The sequence below is a fragment of the Pseudonaja textilis genome, chromosome 7 (genome assembly GCF_049901715.1).
Source record: "Pseudonaja textilis isolate UNSWEBS1 chromosome 7, rPseTex1.2, whole genome shotgun sequence".
NCBI classification, from domain to species: domain Eukaryota; kingdom Metazoa; phylum Chordata; class Lepidosauria; order Squamata; family Elapidae; genus Pseudonaja; species Pseudonaja textilis.
This window is the reverse complement of record NC_141996.1, coordinates 59528721-59547184: the sequence shown is the minus strand read 5'-3', so window position 1 is coordinate 59547184 and position 18464 is coordinate 59528721. Positions and strand designations below refer to the sequence as shown.

General features: G+C 36.5%; 1 protein-coding gene and 1 long non-coding RNA gene across 6 annotated transcripts in view; one reads left to right on the top strand and one right to left on the bottom strand.

Annotated features, from left to right (window-relative positions):
• Nucleotides 1–18464, top strand: part of LOC148125359 (uncharacterized) — a 318026-nt gene that overhangs the window by 60253 nt on the left and 239309 nt on the right. The gene's annotated exons all lie outside the window — the stretch shown is intronic.
• SRPX (sushi repeat containing protein X-linked) overlaps nucleotides 1–18464 on the bottom strand; it is a 131854-nt gene that overhangs the window by 34943 nt on the left and 78447 nt on the right. For all 5 annotated transcript variants that reach the window (XM_087937776.1, XM_087937773.1, XM_087937774.1 and 2 more), the window contains 3 exons: nucleotides 5537–5728; nucleotides 3881–4057; nucleotides 643–769 (listed from right to left, as the gene is read on the bottom strand). In XM_087937776.1, the coding sequence (XP_087793902.1) occupies nucleotides 643–769; nucleotides 3881–4057; nucleotides 5537–5728 (496 nt within the window). The remainder of the gene's footprint in view (nucleotides 1–642; nucleotides 770–3880; nucleotides 4058–5536; nucleotides 5729–18464) is intronic.

Sequence of the window (18464 nt, the reverse complement as noted above, 5' to 3'; positions counted from 1 at the left end):
CTTCACACTGCAATGAACAAGGACACGTTCAATTTTGCAGCTACTAAGATTATTGGACGAGCAGGCACAAAAACAGCCAGGGCAGTGAAACAGACAACAGGAGTGATGATTTTCCACCAGCCTATCAAGTACTTAAAAAGGCAAGGGCTGGACAGCATAAGCAAATAATAGCTGATGCCATAAAAGCCAACCACCAACACACCCCAATCAACATTTAAAAAAGCCAGTTACAACAGGCACTATAAATACCACACACAGAACAGCACACACTCTGCAAGAGAGAAGTTTCCTGAAGATGGGCTCCAGCATGAATCTGAAAGCTCAGAAGATAAAACCTCTGGTCCTGGTGACTGACCTAGATTGGATCCTGCAACACTGTATATGGATATAAAATCTGCACTAGCTATATAAAAGTTGATCTTGTATTACTTGTCAATTACTTCTATAAAATTATTTGGATTGCATGTTTGAAAGAAAGGACTAGGAACTAAAATGCTGTAAACTTCTCAATTCATACTAACTTGTAGAGCATTATGTATTAAATTAAAAGTATATAAACTTAAAAAGTGTTTTTCATCTACAGCTTTTACATTTATAAACTGCCACTTTATTGTTCAATTTACTTTTTACATCTTTACCCACTCTGTCAAAATGCCATCAGCAGTATCCCGTCCCTCTGGAATATCCCAGAATACCCTAGATGTTAATTTATTGGGTTCTGCTATTTTCTCCTTTACACTTGGACACTGAATTCTTGGAGGTTCCATATCTGTAAATTAAAACACAGACAAACATAATGATTTGTTTTAAGCTAGTGTTACAACACAGAACATTTTTAAACAATAGTAATAACATTAACTCACAAACTGCTACCAGGACAGTTAAAATTAAACTGTTGAATATTAAAATGATACCAATGAAATATCTAAAATACTAGAGAACTATTTATAACACCATCTATGCAAAGAAATAAAATGTTTCACACAAAGTGATTTCTTGTCTACTCTTAATTTTAGTTACCTGTGCTGTTCAAAATTTTTCTAATTTTGTAAAAATAAGCACTTTTTCTATTCAAAGTGCTGTTCTATTCAGTCTTCAGTTTTTTACTGCATTATAATTGGCACCCCTACTTTTTTAAAATACTTTTTTTTCATTTTTATCATTCATGATGTATTTCAATGAAATTTGATTTATTTGTAGACAATCATTACTAGCAGGCCAGTAAAAACCAAACTAAAAACTAAAAGTTTAGTAAAATTTGCACCAAATTTCAAAAATCTGGTATTAATTTTGAAGAAAGTGGAATTATTCAAATTAAAATAGATGGAAGAAGACTAGGAGACTAAAGCTTTAAAGTTCCATTTGCAGACTTTTAAATATTTTGCTTGCCTTTGGATTGAAATGAATATTGAAACTATATGAAACTTTATACTGGGTATCCATTTTTGCTGAAAGTCTCTGTGTTCCCAGTAAAGTATATATAGCCTGAAGCTATATAGCCAGGGGTGGGATTCTACCGATTCAGACCGATTCAGGCGAACCAGATGTTAAATTTGCATCTGGTTTGCCAGCCAGTATTTGAACCAACCGGCTGGCCACACCCACCCCTCCCCTCCCCTCCTAGGAGTCTCCACATGGCCCATTTTCGATGCACGTAAGTGCAGGGTCCGTGCAGAGGCTCTGGGAGGGGGAAAAACACGCCTTCCGGAAGTCCAGAAACGGGCTTGTTTCCGGAGAGTCTCCAGAGCCCGTGGGAGGCATTTTTGCCCTCCCAGAGGCCCAAGGGAAGCCTCTGGACCCTTGGGAAGGCAAAAAATAGCCCTCCCAAAAGTTCTGGTAGTCCACTGTGGTAATATATTTTATTGGTCATTTTCTGTAAGTCCTTTGTACAGCCATTTCAAGTGCCAGACCACCACAAACCACACCCACCAATGACCATCCAGCAACTGGGCACCGAACCAGTTGCTGGGATATCTGAATCCCATGCCTGTATGTGGCTTCATGTTCTTATTTGTACAAATCAAACTGGTTTATACATTACTTATGTCAAAAATGAATATATACATCTATTGGACTCAATGAATACTACTGTTCTTTCTTTAAAAAAACTTTGCATTGTAACATTAGCTTCCTCCTTAAGGCAAATTAATTAATCATCAGTAAATTGAAGCTTGTGATTCTGCACATAACTACAAATATTCACACTGGTTAAGAAATTTTTTTGCTGATAAAAAATGGATAGGGCAACCTTTTATAATGTGCTGCCCAAAGAACGGGCAGTTACTGTAAATAAGGCAATGCCTAATAAGAATAAACTTAAATTAATAAAAATGAAATATTCCAGTTTCTGGAATTTTCAGTGCTTCAGCTATATAATTCTAAGGATCCCCTCACTAAATAATAAAACATAGGACTTTATATTTTTTATAAATTTCAGTTACATTAATATAACGATCCTGCGTTACTATAAGAATTGTATCTCAAGGCTCTCCTAGATCTGTAAATTCTTCTTGCCTGATCAGAATGTTCTGTTCAGTTTAATTACATTGAAACAGTTACTAGATGAACACAACCCAAATTTGCAAAAGGCAGGAATGTATGGTTTATATGTAAATAAGCCACATGCAGCAATGTTAGGTTGCTAATAACTTTCCAGATCCAATACCAAACCCATTGCAAAATTGTTGAAATCGTGTATGCTTGATGTTAACAGGAGTCTCAGAAATAACATCTATACATGATGATTGCCTATCTGTTTTTTTTTTTTAATTCTGACCTTCCTTCTAAAGAACTTGTTATGGCTTGTATGATTCTGTGCCATCCTCTATCAATTTTATCCTTATGCCAGCTGGGTTTAGAAATCAGGATTTGGCTGACTTCATTAAGTTTCAGGGCTGAACACTGATTTGAACATATATTAAGCAAGTTTCTGGAAGGGACAGAAAGAAAGAGAAAGAAAGGGAGGAAAAAGTCAATGAGTTATATGGATAGATTGATGGATAGATACATGGAGGGAGGGAGGGAGAGAAAAAAGAAAGGAGAGGAAGGAAGGTGTCAGATCTGTGTATCTGTCATTTCTTCAGTGGAAGAAGAAGGGGGGGTGCTGATAAAGAAATCCTTTCTTGATGTAACCTGAATATATTTAATCTTATATCAAATTTGTATAACCCACACATGATACGATGGAGGGAGAAAAGCCAGATGGCCAGAACTATCACCTCTGAGAGGCACAGCCAGGAGATGAGAAGATCATAAAAATTCCACAGTGAGATTGTACAGTACTTTGGGAATCTCTTGAATAGTTCGTTCTAAAAAGGGGGTGGGGGGAAATTAGGGATGCCCTGGGAAACTGTGAAAAGATCGTTCCTTACAAGAGGGGTGGGGAGGAATTAACATCCTGGCTTTTGTTTCACCAAATACACATCAAGATAAGGGGAGGAGTTCTAAACTCCCTTATGTATCCCTGTATGCCTGAGAGACCTCAGACACTGCTTTGAACTCCTACAGGAATTGTCTCATCTCAATAAAGAATTCCTTTGTGATACGTTTGGATACGTTTTCAGAAGTTCATTCTAGTTGAGTGAATGGGAGAAGTTCTGTAGCCTGACAGAAGGACACAAACCCTGGTTTCAGAAGACTCTTTGAAACAGCACAGCAATCTAGGGCTAAAAGGGATCTCGGAGGTAATCTTCTAGTCCAACCCCCTGCTCCAGCAGAAGATCCTTACAGAATCATAGAATAGCAGGGTTAGAAGGAAGTGTGTGTGTGTGTGTGCATGGCTGTCAAAACTCCAAAAACAGGTCAAGTAGCTCTGGGGAGGTCAGTATATCTCTTACTACTCTCCAAATGCAGTGGTGTATCATTATGATTTTCAACTTACCAACACAAGAAGCTGGTCTTCCGCTCCAAGCTTTATTATCCATACATTGTACTACTCTATCTCCTTTTAACTGATATCCTGGTGAGCAATAATACTCACACCTAGAATTAAAGTATGCACCATCAACACACTTGAATCCTCCATTAGGTGGCATAGAAAGTGTTGGGCAGCGTTTTTCTGTAAGAGAAAATCAACATTGATTACTGAAGACATGTTTATTACTTTCTATCAGGCTCTACATTATACTGCACTGTATTTTACAATATCATGAGAAACAAAATCATTTTTGTATGAAAGCAGTACAGAGACATAGAAGTAGTCTGATTGGCTTGATGATGCAACAGAAAGGTTGTGATATACAGTTTTTGATGTAATAATTTCTATAGAGAATAAAACATGGGTAGCATTTTCTATCATGTCCAGTCCACAAAGGCAGGTGCATTTCTTATAAAGGAATCTGTATTATAGAATAATTGAGGTGAAGTAAATTTGTGGCCATAGATCCTTTCAGAATCTACTGTGTTCCTCCAATTCTTACTGGAAAGTTGAAGGGCCTTATTCCTCATAGTGTGAGACAAAGTTTGATTGGTTGCTAAGCAAAGGATGAATTGGCTTGAATTTCATAATGGCACTGCATTAGACAATAATCCTTTAAAATTCAGAAGGAGAACAACTTTCAACTACAATTTATTCCCAATTCCTCAGGTGGAGAAAATTGCTAAACTTTCCAAACAATCACCTCTTTTCTCAGAGTGGATCTATTTACCTTAACTCATAGCAGGTGACTTCCTCATTTTGCTGGCACTCCTGAAGGTTGTTTATTTGTGCTTGACTATATCTAGAGCAAATCTGGATTAAATTGGAGCATGGGGGCAGAGATATACTGAGAGTTCTGAAAGGCATCCTTTGTAATTCTCTGTGGAAATGAAATATTTCTATATTTGCAACATGTAGAAGCAAAACGTTGGTGATTTTGCATAAAGAAACTGAGCTCTGAACAGGAAATAATTTTACTGCTGCCTTGCTTTTACACAAGTACAGCATGGATGGTCAGAAACAAAAAGAAACAGGACCAAACACCAAATCTACAAAAGCACTGCAAGGAGAAAAAATGTCTTTTATTTTTCTTATTGAAGTCTGAAATATTTTCCTTTTGTCTTTTTAGTACTGATGTTTATATTTATTGTTATGTATTTCTTGCAACTCCTTTCCCATGGAAAGCTTAAAAATGACAGTATAATTTTTTTTATAAAAGTTACATTAATTACACTTAAAATAAATCCTTAAAGCTACATGTGCATATATTTAAAGCAGCCTATATAACCATATAGAGACATAAATGAAATTAATTACAACAAATATTCCCAATGCAATTTAAAACAAAACCCACATAATTTCTTCCCTTTGGAATATATAGGAAGACTAAAAAAAGTATTCTGTTGTATAAAACTTTCAGCTTTTTAACCAGCATAGAAAAAAACCTCCACTGCTAAAAGTTTCTTCTGTATGAGCAAAGAATTCCATAACTAATTTTTATTCTGCTAAAACAGTAACTAGTAAAAGCCCCACTAAAATTCAATTATATATGGCCAAGAGCAATAGGATCAGAAGCAAAGAACTTCTAAACAAATCTTCAGGAAAAAATGAGCCACTTACGTTTGCAGAAAACTTTCCCAGACCAGCGTTTGTTTGACTGGCAAATAAGATGTTGAGGACCATGAAGTTCATAACCTTTCTGACAATGAATATCACATGTGGTGCCCAAGACATTTCTGTAATACCTTTCCTGAGGACTTCTGCAATTTGCATAACCATATTTTACCTTGATAGGAGAGCACCACGGTGTCTCTAGAAAGAGAAACCACAGGACAAAAACCAACAAAGGAAATAAGAACAGTAGAATTAAAACTAATTATGCAGCTCATGTGTTACACAGGAAAACAAACTATATAATCAAACGACCTCACTCTCCAACATTACAGAATTGAAAATTGTGACTTTCTCTGTATGTTCCAGGAATTATTATATAAAAAATTATACAAACACTGAACTATTAAAATCACCAATTTGTACTGATGTAAGGACTGCCACCTTAATTTCCTGTTGTAAGTCTGCCACCAACTGGCCAGTTACAACAAATATTTTTTTTCTCTTTCAAAAAGAATGTGGATTGAATTTGCACCAAAATGGATAAAATATTGTATATGTTTCTTGCTATCCTATACTTATTTGCCTGAGAATATGATGTATGAAATAAACAGACAAGTATAACACGACCCCGTTTTATTTTACATAAAATATTTCCATCTTAGTCCCATGTGTGCTTTGTACTCTGTTCTTCAAAAAGAAAAAAAACTTTAATTTCTTTTAAACCAAATTAGAGCATTAATTTGTTTAACTGTGATACCAGCTGATTCTATTTCCCCTAATATTTAACCCATTCTCAAAAGCTTAGGAATTTGTTTAAGACAAGTCTCATTTGATTAATGGCTGGCACACTTAATTTTTTTTTAACAAACTTTATTCAGTTTTTCACCTTAAAAACAAAAATCTCTTTTTAGTGGACAACATGTTTCTGGGTCAACACCTTTACCTACAAATATGACAGCAATTATACATTCATACATGCATACTTAATTCTATTATTACCTTTTCCATTCCAAATTTTCAGTAAGGAGAGAAACACATTAATTCTAGCCTCTTTCACTAATCTCAATCGAAACATCTTTTTGTTTCATTTCAATTATTTCAAATATAATCCTTTAATATTTATTTTAAAAATAAAGATAAACAATATGTGTTTGCCTAGTAATAACAATAATAAAAAAGTTACCAATGTCTCTCCTTGTTTTTAATAGTCTATATTAACTTATTTAGTTGGTTCCTTAGTCTCTCATATTCCCTTTCCATTACATATTCTTTTTATAAATTCTAGATTAATACAAATTTTAACACTAAAAAAAAAAAAAAACAAGTATAGGTTTCCCCCCTTTTACTGTTTTGAGTGTGACACTTCAATGATTAAAATATACCTTTATTCCCTCATCTTAATTCCCAATAAACCATTATTTTTAAGAAGTTACAATAATAATCATTACATCTTTTCACTTGGATTCCACAGCATATTTTCCTCCATTGATTTCTAATAAGAGTTATCAGTATCTATATTACCCTACCGTGTTTCTCACAAAATAAGGCCAGGCCTTATTTTTTTTTGACCCCCGAAAAAACAGCTAGGCCACGGCTCGTTTCCCAGCTCTGCCCAGCCCGCACGGCTCCGGCACAGCCCTGGTGGGATGAGCGGAGGGTCCGCTGGGGAGGCACTCGCTGCCTTGGTGAGAGCTCTGCCGCCGGGAAGGCCCGCCTGTCAGCTGCGCTGGATGCCCCAGGCGAAGCTCTTCGCGCTCTGCCTGGCACAAGGCAGGGATGGCGGCTGGGTGCTTCTCCCGAGGTGGGACGATCCTGCGCTGCGGCCCCGGGAGATTTGCCTCCCCACATGGGGTTGGGCTGCCCTCTCGGGCAGGGCCTTCGAAGGCAAAGGGAAGGCGGCGACAGGAGCACCTGAAGCCGACTGTCTCCGCAGGGTTCCAGTTGCAGGGAGGAGCCCTGGCTGGCCGCACGTGGCTGTGCCAAACGCTGCGGCGTTGCTCTAATGCCGTGGCAGCAAGGGAGAAGGGAAAGCAACAGTGGCGGAAGGTCTCCTGATATGAAGTGCCCCACCAACGCAGGCAGCATCATATCTGGGCATGCAACAAAAGTACTTCTTAACGGCAAGCCCCCCCACCATCCCTCCCATTTTGCATGTTTAATATGGGCCTTAATTTGGGGGGGGGGGCTTAATTTGATTTTATGCCAATAAAACATGGTGGGGCTTCCTATTGGTGGAGGCCGTATTGTTGGAGAAACATGGTATTTTCTAAATATTTTTAATTGCAGAAATATTCTTATTACCCCGTCACCCTGCAGAATCCCCTTTTTAATTCATCAACCATTATCTCTGAAAAAACAATTTCTTTTCAACATTTTACTATTTCCATATTTCTTTATTTTATACACCTGTTTCTTACTGCTTCTCCTCCCCCTCTTTTCACCATATATTTTCTCATTCCAGTTCATATCCCTCTCTTTCTTAATATTTTCCTTTCCCCTTTTCTGCTGGGTCTTTCTGCCTTTCCTGACTTCACAGGTATTCCCCCTTTTGATTGCCTTCTTAAATCTCAACTTTTTAACCTTCCTTCTTTCCCCACTTCTTTGTAGTGTTCTTTGTGTTAATTGTCTATTTAAAATGCCTTCTCCTTGAATCGACTCCTCCTTCTTTGAAGCTCTTCTTGTTCTTCAATCGCCATATCCATTTTTTCTAACACAGAGCAAAGTGATTTGCCTCTTTCCTGTAGTAATTCTCTCATATTTTTAAGTTCCATTTTTAATTCCCGAAGAGATATCATCATTCTTATATTTTTTGATCGTTAAAGTCCCCCAAAACACACTTTTACTTTCCTTCTTTCTTCTTTCAATTTTCTAAAGTTCTCAGTTATTCCAGCCCAGGGTCTATACCAATCAATCCCATAGTCAATCTTTCCTTACTTTTTTCTTTAGTCTGGTTCTGCTTTCACTTTCTAAGATTCTTACTTTGTTTCAATATTTCTTTAATGTTATATCCACACAAGTTCATTCAGAAACAGGATGCTTTCCTTTTTGTTTGAGCTCAAGATTTTGTCAAAAGGTGACACTCTCCATTATACAAAGTCTTCACCTTTTTCTTCTATTTTTTTACTGAGGGTTTTTCGAACCTCAATATTCCAGCACAGTCCAGTCTCCAATTTGTAAACTTTATTATTATTATTTTTTGACAATCTTAAGTCCAGCTTTATTTTATGCCTGTTTATTCCTAAAATATTTTAGTCCAATTTAGTTAAATCTTTAGTTCCAGCTTCTTCCTTTCCCAGTTCGAAGCCCTGCTTAGCTGTCAAAAATATTTTCTTTTTTTTTTCCTGTCCCTTTGTAATTTTGCTGCTCAGTTTTCTTTTCTTAAAAATTCTATGTTACCTTAATCCTGGGGTACTTTTGTTTAGTTGCATTGCCCAGTTGTCCTGGTTCAGATGTTATCCACCTCTTTCTTCTCTCCTGCACAAATCTTAATCCATCTGAGTCCTCCTCTTCGGGGTGGCCATTTTAAACCACCACTGCTGTTGTCTTCAGGGGGAAAAAGACCAAGCCCAGGACGGGAGATGCGGCTCCCCTCAACCTGGCTTGCAGCTTCCCCTTACTCTGCCACCCCTCCAAGGCAGCTTCAGCCCCTAATCGTAATGATCGGGGCTCTCCAATGAAAGAGCACGGACCATAGCTGCAGAGAGTTGCAATCTACAGTCTATCAGTAAGAAGGCTCTGCCAGAGGTGGTATTCAGCAGGTTCTGACCAATTCTGGAGAACTGATAGTGGAAATTTTGAGTAGTTCGGAGAACTGGCAAATTCCACCTCTGACTGGCCCTGCTCCATATATTCTTTGCCTCCCGAGTCCCAGCTGATCAGCTGGATCTTCTTTTGTTGCCCTTTACAGGAGAAGGGAGCTGGAAAGCAGGTTAGTGGAGTGGGGAGGGAATCTCTATGTCAACAGTGCATATCTTCGAGGCAATCTAGTTTAAACAATACTTCAGGAAAAAGAATGAAAAAAAGGTTCACATGGCCAAACCTTCTATGAAAACATCCACAGCAAAGGCAGAAAGGAGACAGAGGTTACATCAAGATTATTGATGTAGAAGCGTATTTCAAAGTTTATATGGCAAGAGAAAAAAACCCAAGAATTAGATATAAACTACTGCAAGGAGTTAAGGAAAGAGGGGTTTGGGTTTACCAGATTTGAAACTTTATTTCGATGCTTGTTGTTTGGTCTGGCTAAAGGAGTGGGTGAACCTCCAGAATAAAAGGCTACTTGATTTAGAAGGTCATGAATTAAGATTTGGATGGCATGGTTATTTATGGTATGACAAGGTTAAAGTAAATGTTGATTTTAACAATCACTTTGTTAGACATGACATTCTAAGAGTTTGGAATAAATATAAAATAAGGTGGACTGGCGAAGTTGGACTGGTGGACTTATGGCAAAATAATATCTTTTAATTTTGGCGATCCTATCCTCAAACCTAAGGAAGAGCTAGAATCAGAAGGGCATGTCCACCATTGGTTCACATATTTACAAGTGAAAGAAATATTTAAATTAGACAAAAAGAGCTATGGGTTTGACTTTTAAAATAATTGGAAATCCTAATTTATAGTAGTGATGAACATATCATTGCTAAGTTCTATAAAACTTTATTGAATTTGATGGAAAGTGAATATGTAAAGCATTGTGTGATTCAGTGGGCAAGGAACTTTGGATATAATGTAAAGCTTGAACAATGGGAAAATATATGGATGAAAGGTTTAAAATTTACACTAAATTTAAAAGAAATTTTTGTAAGATGATGTATCATTGGTATTTAACACCAGATAAGTTATTAAGAATGTATAAAGGTGGAGAGTAGGGCTGACGTTGTGACAGTATGACAAACTTTCGGGGCTCCAGGACTAGTGTCGATATCTCAGTAGCTGGACAGTCCTTTTGGACCAGAACTGTCCTGGAGAGACGGTGGTTGCAGTATCCCTGCTGATCCCCGGGATACCGCAAAGTCCCTGGTTGATCCAGGAGAAGCTCTCCATTCTGGCTGTGGAGGAAGCGGCCATTGAAGTTGCTGAAAGGTTGGGACAGCTCCAGAACAGAAGAAGAAGAGGAAAGAAAGTGTGTTAGCTTTGGGTGAGATTCAATTAACTTTTTTTTTTTTTTTGAAAGAGAACACCCTAAGGAGAAAAGAAAAAATATTGAAGACAGAGGAGGGACAACGGTGAAAATGAGCCTCATGTCAAACTAATTTGGCTTTTTAAAAAATTTATCACACAATATACAAAAGAACTTCTTTTTTAAACTGGACTGGACTTTTTAATTAATAAGCAATGAAGAATTAATATTAATATCTATTTTAAAGAGAGAACTTGGTGGGGGTTTTTTGTTAGTTTCCTTTGTTCGCTCTAAAAGGGAACTTTAAACATATTTCTCCCTGTTTTGGTTACGTTGTAAAACAGAAGTGAAAGTTGAGCAAAACAAAGCAACACTGCCATCTAGAGGCTTAAATTTTTTTTTCTATTAATGGAAATAAAGGAATGAACTTTGAGGGAAACTTTCCAGCCAGACTATTTACACTTTCAGAAGATAGAGAGCTGAGCACTGAAGAAATGTTTCTGCAGGTTTATGCAAAACAATCTCAACAGCTGGAGACTGGATTTGAAAGGAAAGAGCTTAGGGTGACCTTGAATTTTGCCTTGCTGAAATCTGTCTAAAATTTTATAGTGAGCCTTGGACATTGCATGGTGGCAGTGGTTTACTCTGTGAAAGAACTTTCAAACTGCAAAATTTTATTTTTTTCTTTTTCTGCTGATAGCTGCGACTAGCCTGATCCTTCTGGGTTTTTTTTTTGTTGTTGTTTTAATTAGGCCTCGATTTCATTGCTGGAATACAATATTTTTTCTTCTTTCTACTTTACCCTGGTTTATTTTTTAATTCCCTTTTTAATATCACTGCTGGATTACTTTTGTATTCTTTTTCTTGTTTTTTGGGTTCCTCTACGGACTTGATCTTTTTCTCTTAGATAATTTTTATTTTTAATCTTTATTTTTATATATTTCTCTCTTTTTAACTGGATTAAGGTAAAGAAGAACCTGAAGGTTGCGTATTTTTGCAAGCTGCTTTTCTTTTTCTTTTTTTTCTGCTGACTAGACTTGTACTTAACCTAAAATGAGGAAGGCAACTGCCACAAGCTCATCAATACTCTCCTCCTCCACCCCACTTGGTGGCCAGTGATCAATATACACGATGTCACAACAGGAGAAAGAGAGAGAGAGAAGGAAAAAGAGAAGGTCACACTACAAATGATAACGCAAGCAATAGAAGAATAGAAGACAGAACAGAGAAAACAGATGAGAAAATACAGAATATACAACAAACAATGATGAAGAATGAGGAAAGATTTCAAAAAATAGAAGAAAAAGGTGACCGAGAGACATGAAAATTGGCGAAATTGACAGCAGATTGACAGTTGGGGAGCGTGATAAAGGAAGTGGGATGCTGGGCTGGGAGATGGATAGGGCAGGTTTTTATCTCAGATTTCAAAACATAGAAGAGAAGAGAGAAAACCTTGCTGAAATAATGATAGAAATACTGGCAGATGCTTTGAAGATATCCAAAGAGAAAATGATGGATGGAATAGTCTTTACAAGATATGCAATGAGAAATAAACTACCTAGAGAAGCCCATGTAAGATTTACTAAGAAAGCAATCAAAACACAAATATTACAAAGTGCAAGAGATGAACCATTGAAATATAAAGGCAAGGATATTACAGTCCTAAAACAAGTATCAAGAAAAGTGAGAGAAATGAGAAGAGAGTATCAATTCCTGACAAAAATTCTAATTAAGAAGGGAGTGAACTATAGATGGCTGTTTCCTGAAGGCCTCATATTCACTTGGCAAGAGCAAAGATTAGACTCAATATAGAAAACAGAATTATTTTATGGAGAATATTTCAGAGGAAAAGAAGATGAGAAACTATGAGAGGAGGAAACAGTCAAAATTCAAAAGGAGATGGCCAAAGCAAGATATAAAGCAATACAAGAAGAATATGGACAGGTGGCAGGTTTGAAAATAAATAAAGACAAAACTAAGAATATGGTGGAAAAACAAAGGGAAGAATTAAAAGAGATTGAATATTTAGATCACAAATAAAGTTAAATATTTAGGAATACAGATGTGGAACACTCAAAGAATGTAATTATTATAAACTCAAACAACAGACTTGAAACAAATGGGAAAATCTACAACTATCTCTAATAGGGAGAATATCTACAATCAAGATGAATATATTGCCAAGGATTTTATATTTGTTTCAGATAATTCCAATTAAACTAGGGAAAGAATATTTTGAGGATTTAAATAAAATAATATTGAAGTATATATGGCAGGGAAAGAAGGCAAGAATCAAATTAAAATTGTTACACGGTGTCAGAATAAAAGGGGTTTTTGGTTTACCCAATTGTGGAATTATGTTACAAGGCAGCAACACTGATGTGGGTGAAAGAATGGATAGTCTTAAGGAATAATAGATTGTTAACTTATTATTGGGATGGCACACCTTTTTATGGTATAAGGAAAGTAAAACACTTGGGTATTTTAGGAGACATATTTGTGATGTTTTATTATTAATATGGGAGAAAATAAGGAAACAACATTACATGAAAATACCAGTCTGTTGTCAACTGTAGAAGCATTTGCATATCCAATTGTTTATAAAATGGAACATACAGTAAAATATGGTGAAATATTAAATGAAGAGGATGAACTCAAATCTAAGCAAGAACTAGAGGAACAAGAAATAGAGATGAATTGGTATTCATATGTGCAAATACATTCTAGATAAATATTGTAGGACAGAAGGATTTTATAATGAACTTACTGAATGAGATGGAATTTTGACAGGTACTGATGAGAAGGTGATTAAAAAATTATATGGATATTGGAGTAAAATTAGAAGAATAACAAGTAAAAGAAACAATGATTGCTTGTGGGAAAATTTTTGGAGATGGGATAGATTAAGAAAGATGGCAGAAATTATGGTTTCAAAACTATAAAATAACAATGTCAACAACATATAAAGAGAAATTGTATGTTTTACAGGTGGCATCTACCCCCCGGCAAGAATAACAAGGATGTTTAAGAACAAATCAGAGAAATGTTGGAAGTGTCATCAGATACCTGGATCATACTATCACATGTGGTGGATGTGTGTGGAAGCCAAGAGATACTGGACTAAAATTCATACATGGCTGGAAAAAATGAAAAAAACAGCATATAGACTTGAAACCAGAGATATTTTTATTGGGTATCTTACCTGAAGGATACAGTAGAGAATTGATATATTTGATTATAAATGTTTTAACAGCAGCTAGAATTGTATTTGCCCAAAATTGGAAAAGTGAAAAAATTCCAATAGAAGAGGTGATTAAGAAAATAATAAAATGTGCAGAAATGAGTAAATTGACATTAGCGATTAGACAGCAAGAAGATAAAAAATATTAAAAACATTGCGATTTATTTTATCAATGGCTAGATAAGAAAATAGGGAAATAAAATATAATATAAAGATAATAATAAAGATAAGACAATGTAAAAACTGATTACAATGAAATGGATGCTATTATGAACTAGGTTTTGTAAAAGTTGAGATTTGCTCGAAAAGGATGACATGAATTTATAATTGAAGTCTAATGAGTTAATAATAATATATAATATGCATAGTTGATCTATATAAAATGAATTTTAATTTAAATTTAGAAAGGAAAGACTGTTGATATCATGCACAAAAGATATGTACCAACCAACACACTATACAATAGAAAGATGGTTTTATTTGATGTTTTATGTTTGTTGTTAAAATAAATAAAAAACTTTTTATATAAAAAAGAATGTATAGAGCTATTTCAAATGAATGTTGGAAATGCAAGGTTAAAGAAGGGACTTTTTATCATTTATGGTGGACATGTGATAAAGCAAAGAAGTATTGGAGTAGGATTCGTATTCTAATACAAGAAGATTCTTAAAGTGAATATAAAGATAAAACCAGAAACTTTTCTTTTGGGTTTAATGGAAAAAGACTTAGAAAAAAAATGGAACTTTAACATTATGTATGTTGATGGCAGCAGGATTATTTTATGCACAAAAATGGAAAGACATTTTAATCCCTACAATGGATGAATGGTTGCAAAATATGATGGAATTAGCAGAGATGGCTAAATTGACTGCTTTGATTAAAGAAAAAACACAACTACTTTTGTTTCTACTTGGAAATCACATCTGGACTTAGTGCTTGAGGTGCAAAAAATGAAACTCTAATTTTGGTTTTACTGATTAGATTATAATTATAGAAATTGCTAGTTTATATTACATATTATGTAAAAGTAAAAAGTTGAGGTTTGATATTACTACATATTTTACTGCATCAAAGAAAGTCGGAAATCAATGCATTTTCTTTCTTTTTCCCCTTTTCTCTACACTTTTATCTTCCCTTTTCCCTCCCCTATTTTTCCTATTATTTGTTTTTGTATTTTTGTATTTTATATTATAAACTAATAAAAAGGAAGATTATTATACAGAAGACAGAGTCAGAAGGCTTGTATATTATAGTTTTCTTCACTGAGATGCCTTCCAAATGCACAAAAAAAAAAACAATTTGGACCCGTTTCCCACAGAAAACAAAACACGGGGAGCCACAAAACCTGGGTTGGCATGGCCAACTCAATGTCACTCCTACCCAGTCACACGACCCACAGCCACGCCTACCTAGGTTTTATGATTCCTGGTGTTTTCTGGGGGAAATGGGTCCCCATCCCTCTCATTTCTATTTTTCGATTTTTCTTCTCCCTCTTTCTTTTTCTCTTTTCCTTTCTTTCTTTTTTCTTTCTCTCATTCTCTCTCTCCATCATTTTCTTATTTCTCATTTTCTCATTTCTCTCTGTGTGTCTCTTTTCTCTCTCTTATAAACTTTTAGGGGGTTAAGTCTTCTACTTATTAATCCTTTCTCCACTTTATTTTTAACTGCTTGCGTCTCATTTTGCTTTTCCCCTTCCACTGCTTTTTCTAACTACTCACTTATTTCTTGAATATCCTGTTCCTCTCCCCCCCACCAATTGTTGAGTAACTGCTGCATTCATTTCTGTATCTTTAAGCAATCCCTTGTCTCCTTATTACCTTTTAAAGATTCACACATACCTTTTAACATAAACAATATTCTTTATATAGCTCTATTGTCTCTTGTAAATTCATTTTGTAAAACCCCTTGTTATATTTCCCCAATTATATATCTCCCAATTGTCCAAATTTTCAAGTCTTATTTAGCTGTCCTTCTTTTCTCTTTTCTTCTAGCACTTTTCTACTTTTGTCTCATAGGATGTTCTGTTACATAACATTAAAAATCTAGGTCCAAGTCCAAATCCAATAGTCCAAGTCCAAATTAAACCACTAGATTCCTCCAATCTTTCAAATCCATAATCCAATAGCCATGTTTATGGTTTTGAGAGTATTTAAAGCTTCTTATGGTTTTGAGAGTATTTAAATCTTCTAAAGGGCAAAAAGAAAAAAAAAGGCTCAGTAAATGTTTCCAAATTATTCAAGTCGTCAACAGTAGTAGAGGACATGGGGAATGGAAAGCTAGGAGAGCGATCGCAAGTGAGCGACCAGGTGACCGGGTTGGGGGCGTGGCCAGCCAGGGGTCGCCACTGGTTCAGCAACCCATGCCAAATAACTGCTACTGGTTCACCCAAGTAGGTGTGAACTGGTTGAATACCACCTCTGGTCTAACAGCAGATCCATGATGGTTTTTAGGTGGGTCAGCACTAGTCTTTCAAAGGCCTTCATAACTACAGATGTTAGAAGAACCAGTCTGAAGTCATTCAGTTCCCTGATGAAGGGTTTCTTCAGCACTGGGATGATAGTAGAGCATTTGAAGCAAGAAGGAACATAGCACATCTCAAGTGATTTATTAAAGATGTGGGTGAAGATGGGGGCCAATTGGTAAACACAAGCTTTTAAGCAAGAAAGAGTTATCTTATCTGGGCCTGGTGCTTTTCCTGACTTTTGTCTGTGAAATAGACCTTGCACTTCATTCTCTGTGGTGGTAGGCCCAATGGGAGAGGGTAGGTTATAGGAGGCTTGGCTGTTGTTGGTGTGTCTGAGATAAGGATTGTGGAGATGGGTGGCAGTAGTTTTCTCTCAAACCTACAATAATTTCTTATGTACTTCTAAGAATGTACTTAGAATATTTCAAACAAAGGAGAAAGGAGAAGAAACAAGAAATCTATTCTTCATATTTATTTCCTATCAGTTCTCATCCTACTCACAATCAGAATTCATATCTTGAATAAGTAGCTGGTTTCAGAGAGGTGGAGCTGACATCACTGATATATGGTGTGTACTGTCCATAGGGCACAGAGGTAGTATTCAGACAGTTCTGACAAGTTCTGGACAACCGGTCGAGGAAATTTTGAGTAGTTTAGAGAACCGGTAAATACCACCCCTGGTTGTCCCCGCCCCCATCTAATTCACTGACTTCTGAGTCCCAGCTGATCAGAATGCCAGCTGATTGGCTGGGTCTTCTTTTGTTGCCCTGCACAGAAGAACGGAGCTGGAAAGCAGGTTAGTGTGGTGGGGAGGGAATCGGGATTTTACAGTATTCTTCCCCTTGAATAGGGTGGAAATGGGGATTTTACAGTACCCTTCCCGTGCCATGCCCACCAAGCCATGCCAGACCCACCAAAACCACGTCCACAGAACTGGTAGTAAAAAAAAATTGAATACCACCACTGATAGGGCTCTATGGAGGCTCACCAAATTCCTTCTGCCAGAGGGTCCTGACAGACCTAAAACAACCTGCAGGAGTGGTGAAAAAGAGAGGACCCTCCGTAGATCACAAGGAGATCGCTAACTCCTTGTTTGATCTAGAAGAAAGCTCTCAAATCTGTCAGGAAGAAAAAGAAAGCCCTGACTTCCGGTTTGGGTATCTTCGGTGACCGACTGAAATCGCGATTGTGCACGGTTTTGATCCGTGCTCGCCACTGGAGCGGCCCGAGCCACCCAGATTCGGGGCTGAAGCAACCCTGTAGAGGTGGTGAAGAAGGGGGAGCTGTCAGCTGGGTTGAGGAGAGCCTGAACTTTAAAAGACTAATACTATTCCTAAAAAAGATCTTAAGCGGCGAAAAAGGGGAAAAAAACGGAATTGGCTTTTCTTCCTCTCACATTGACAGTTTTAATTGACTTGGAACATTAAGAAGAAGAGATTCAAATAAGAAATTGATACTAATCCACTTTGACATTAATAGGCTATGTCTAGCTGAAAATAAAATGTCAAAGGGATAAAGATTCTTGGATAATTTAAAAATTTTCTTAAGAAAAAAGAAAGAAAGCAAAGGAGGGAAAAAGGAAACGAGGGTGGAATCTGGAAAATGGAGGAGACCACCTGGAACTTAAAAAAATCGAAAGTGGAATTTTAACAAGGCTTGCAAAAGATACATTGTAGCTGAAACTTTGTTACAAGACAATAAAGCCCCTGGAAAGAGAAAGTGAGAAAAGAGGCAAGAAACAGTTTTGGATTATTGGATGAACAGTTTTGGATTATTGGAATCTTGGATGGTGGATCCTGTTAGGAATGTAAGTCACCTAACAGCTATTTGGGTTGGAAATATATAAACCAGGATAGACATTTTAGTACTACGTCTTTAAGAGATTACAAAAACTGCAATTGGGTGTGGTTTCTCAAATGGCCGTAAGATGGAGCCAGAAACCTCGGTTGTTTAGTCTTAATCTCAGAAGTCTCAGTGAGTCTCTGTTTCCTTCTGTTGGAGAATATTGCTGTTTCTTCTTAATTGACTGCTATTTTGGATTTAATATAAGTCTGTTACTGAACTATTTTTGAAACTGGACTAAAAACTGACTGATCTTACTGTGAAT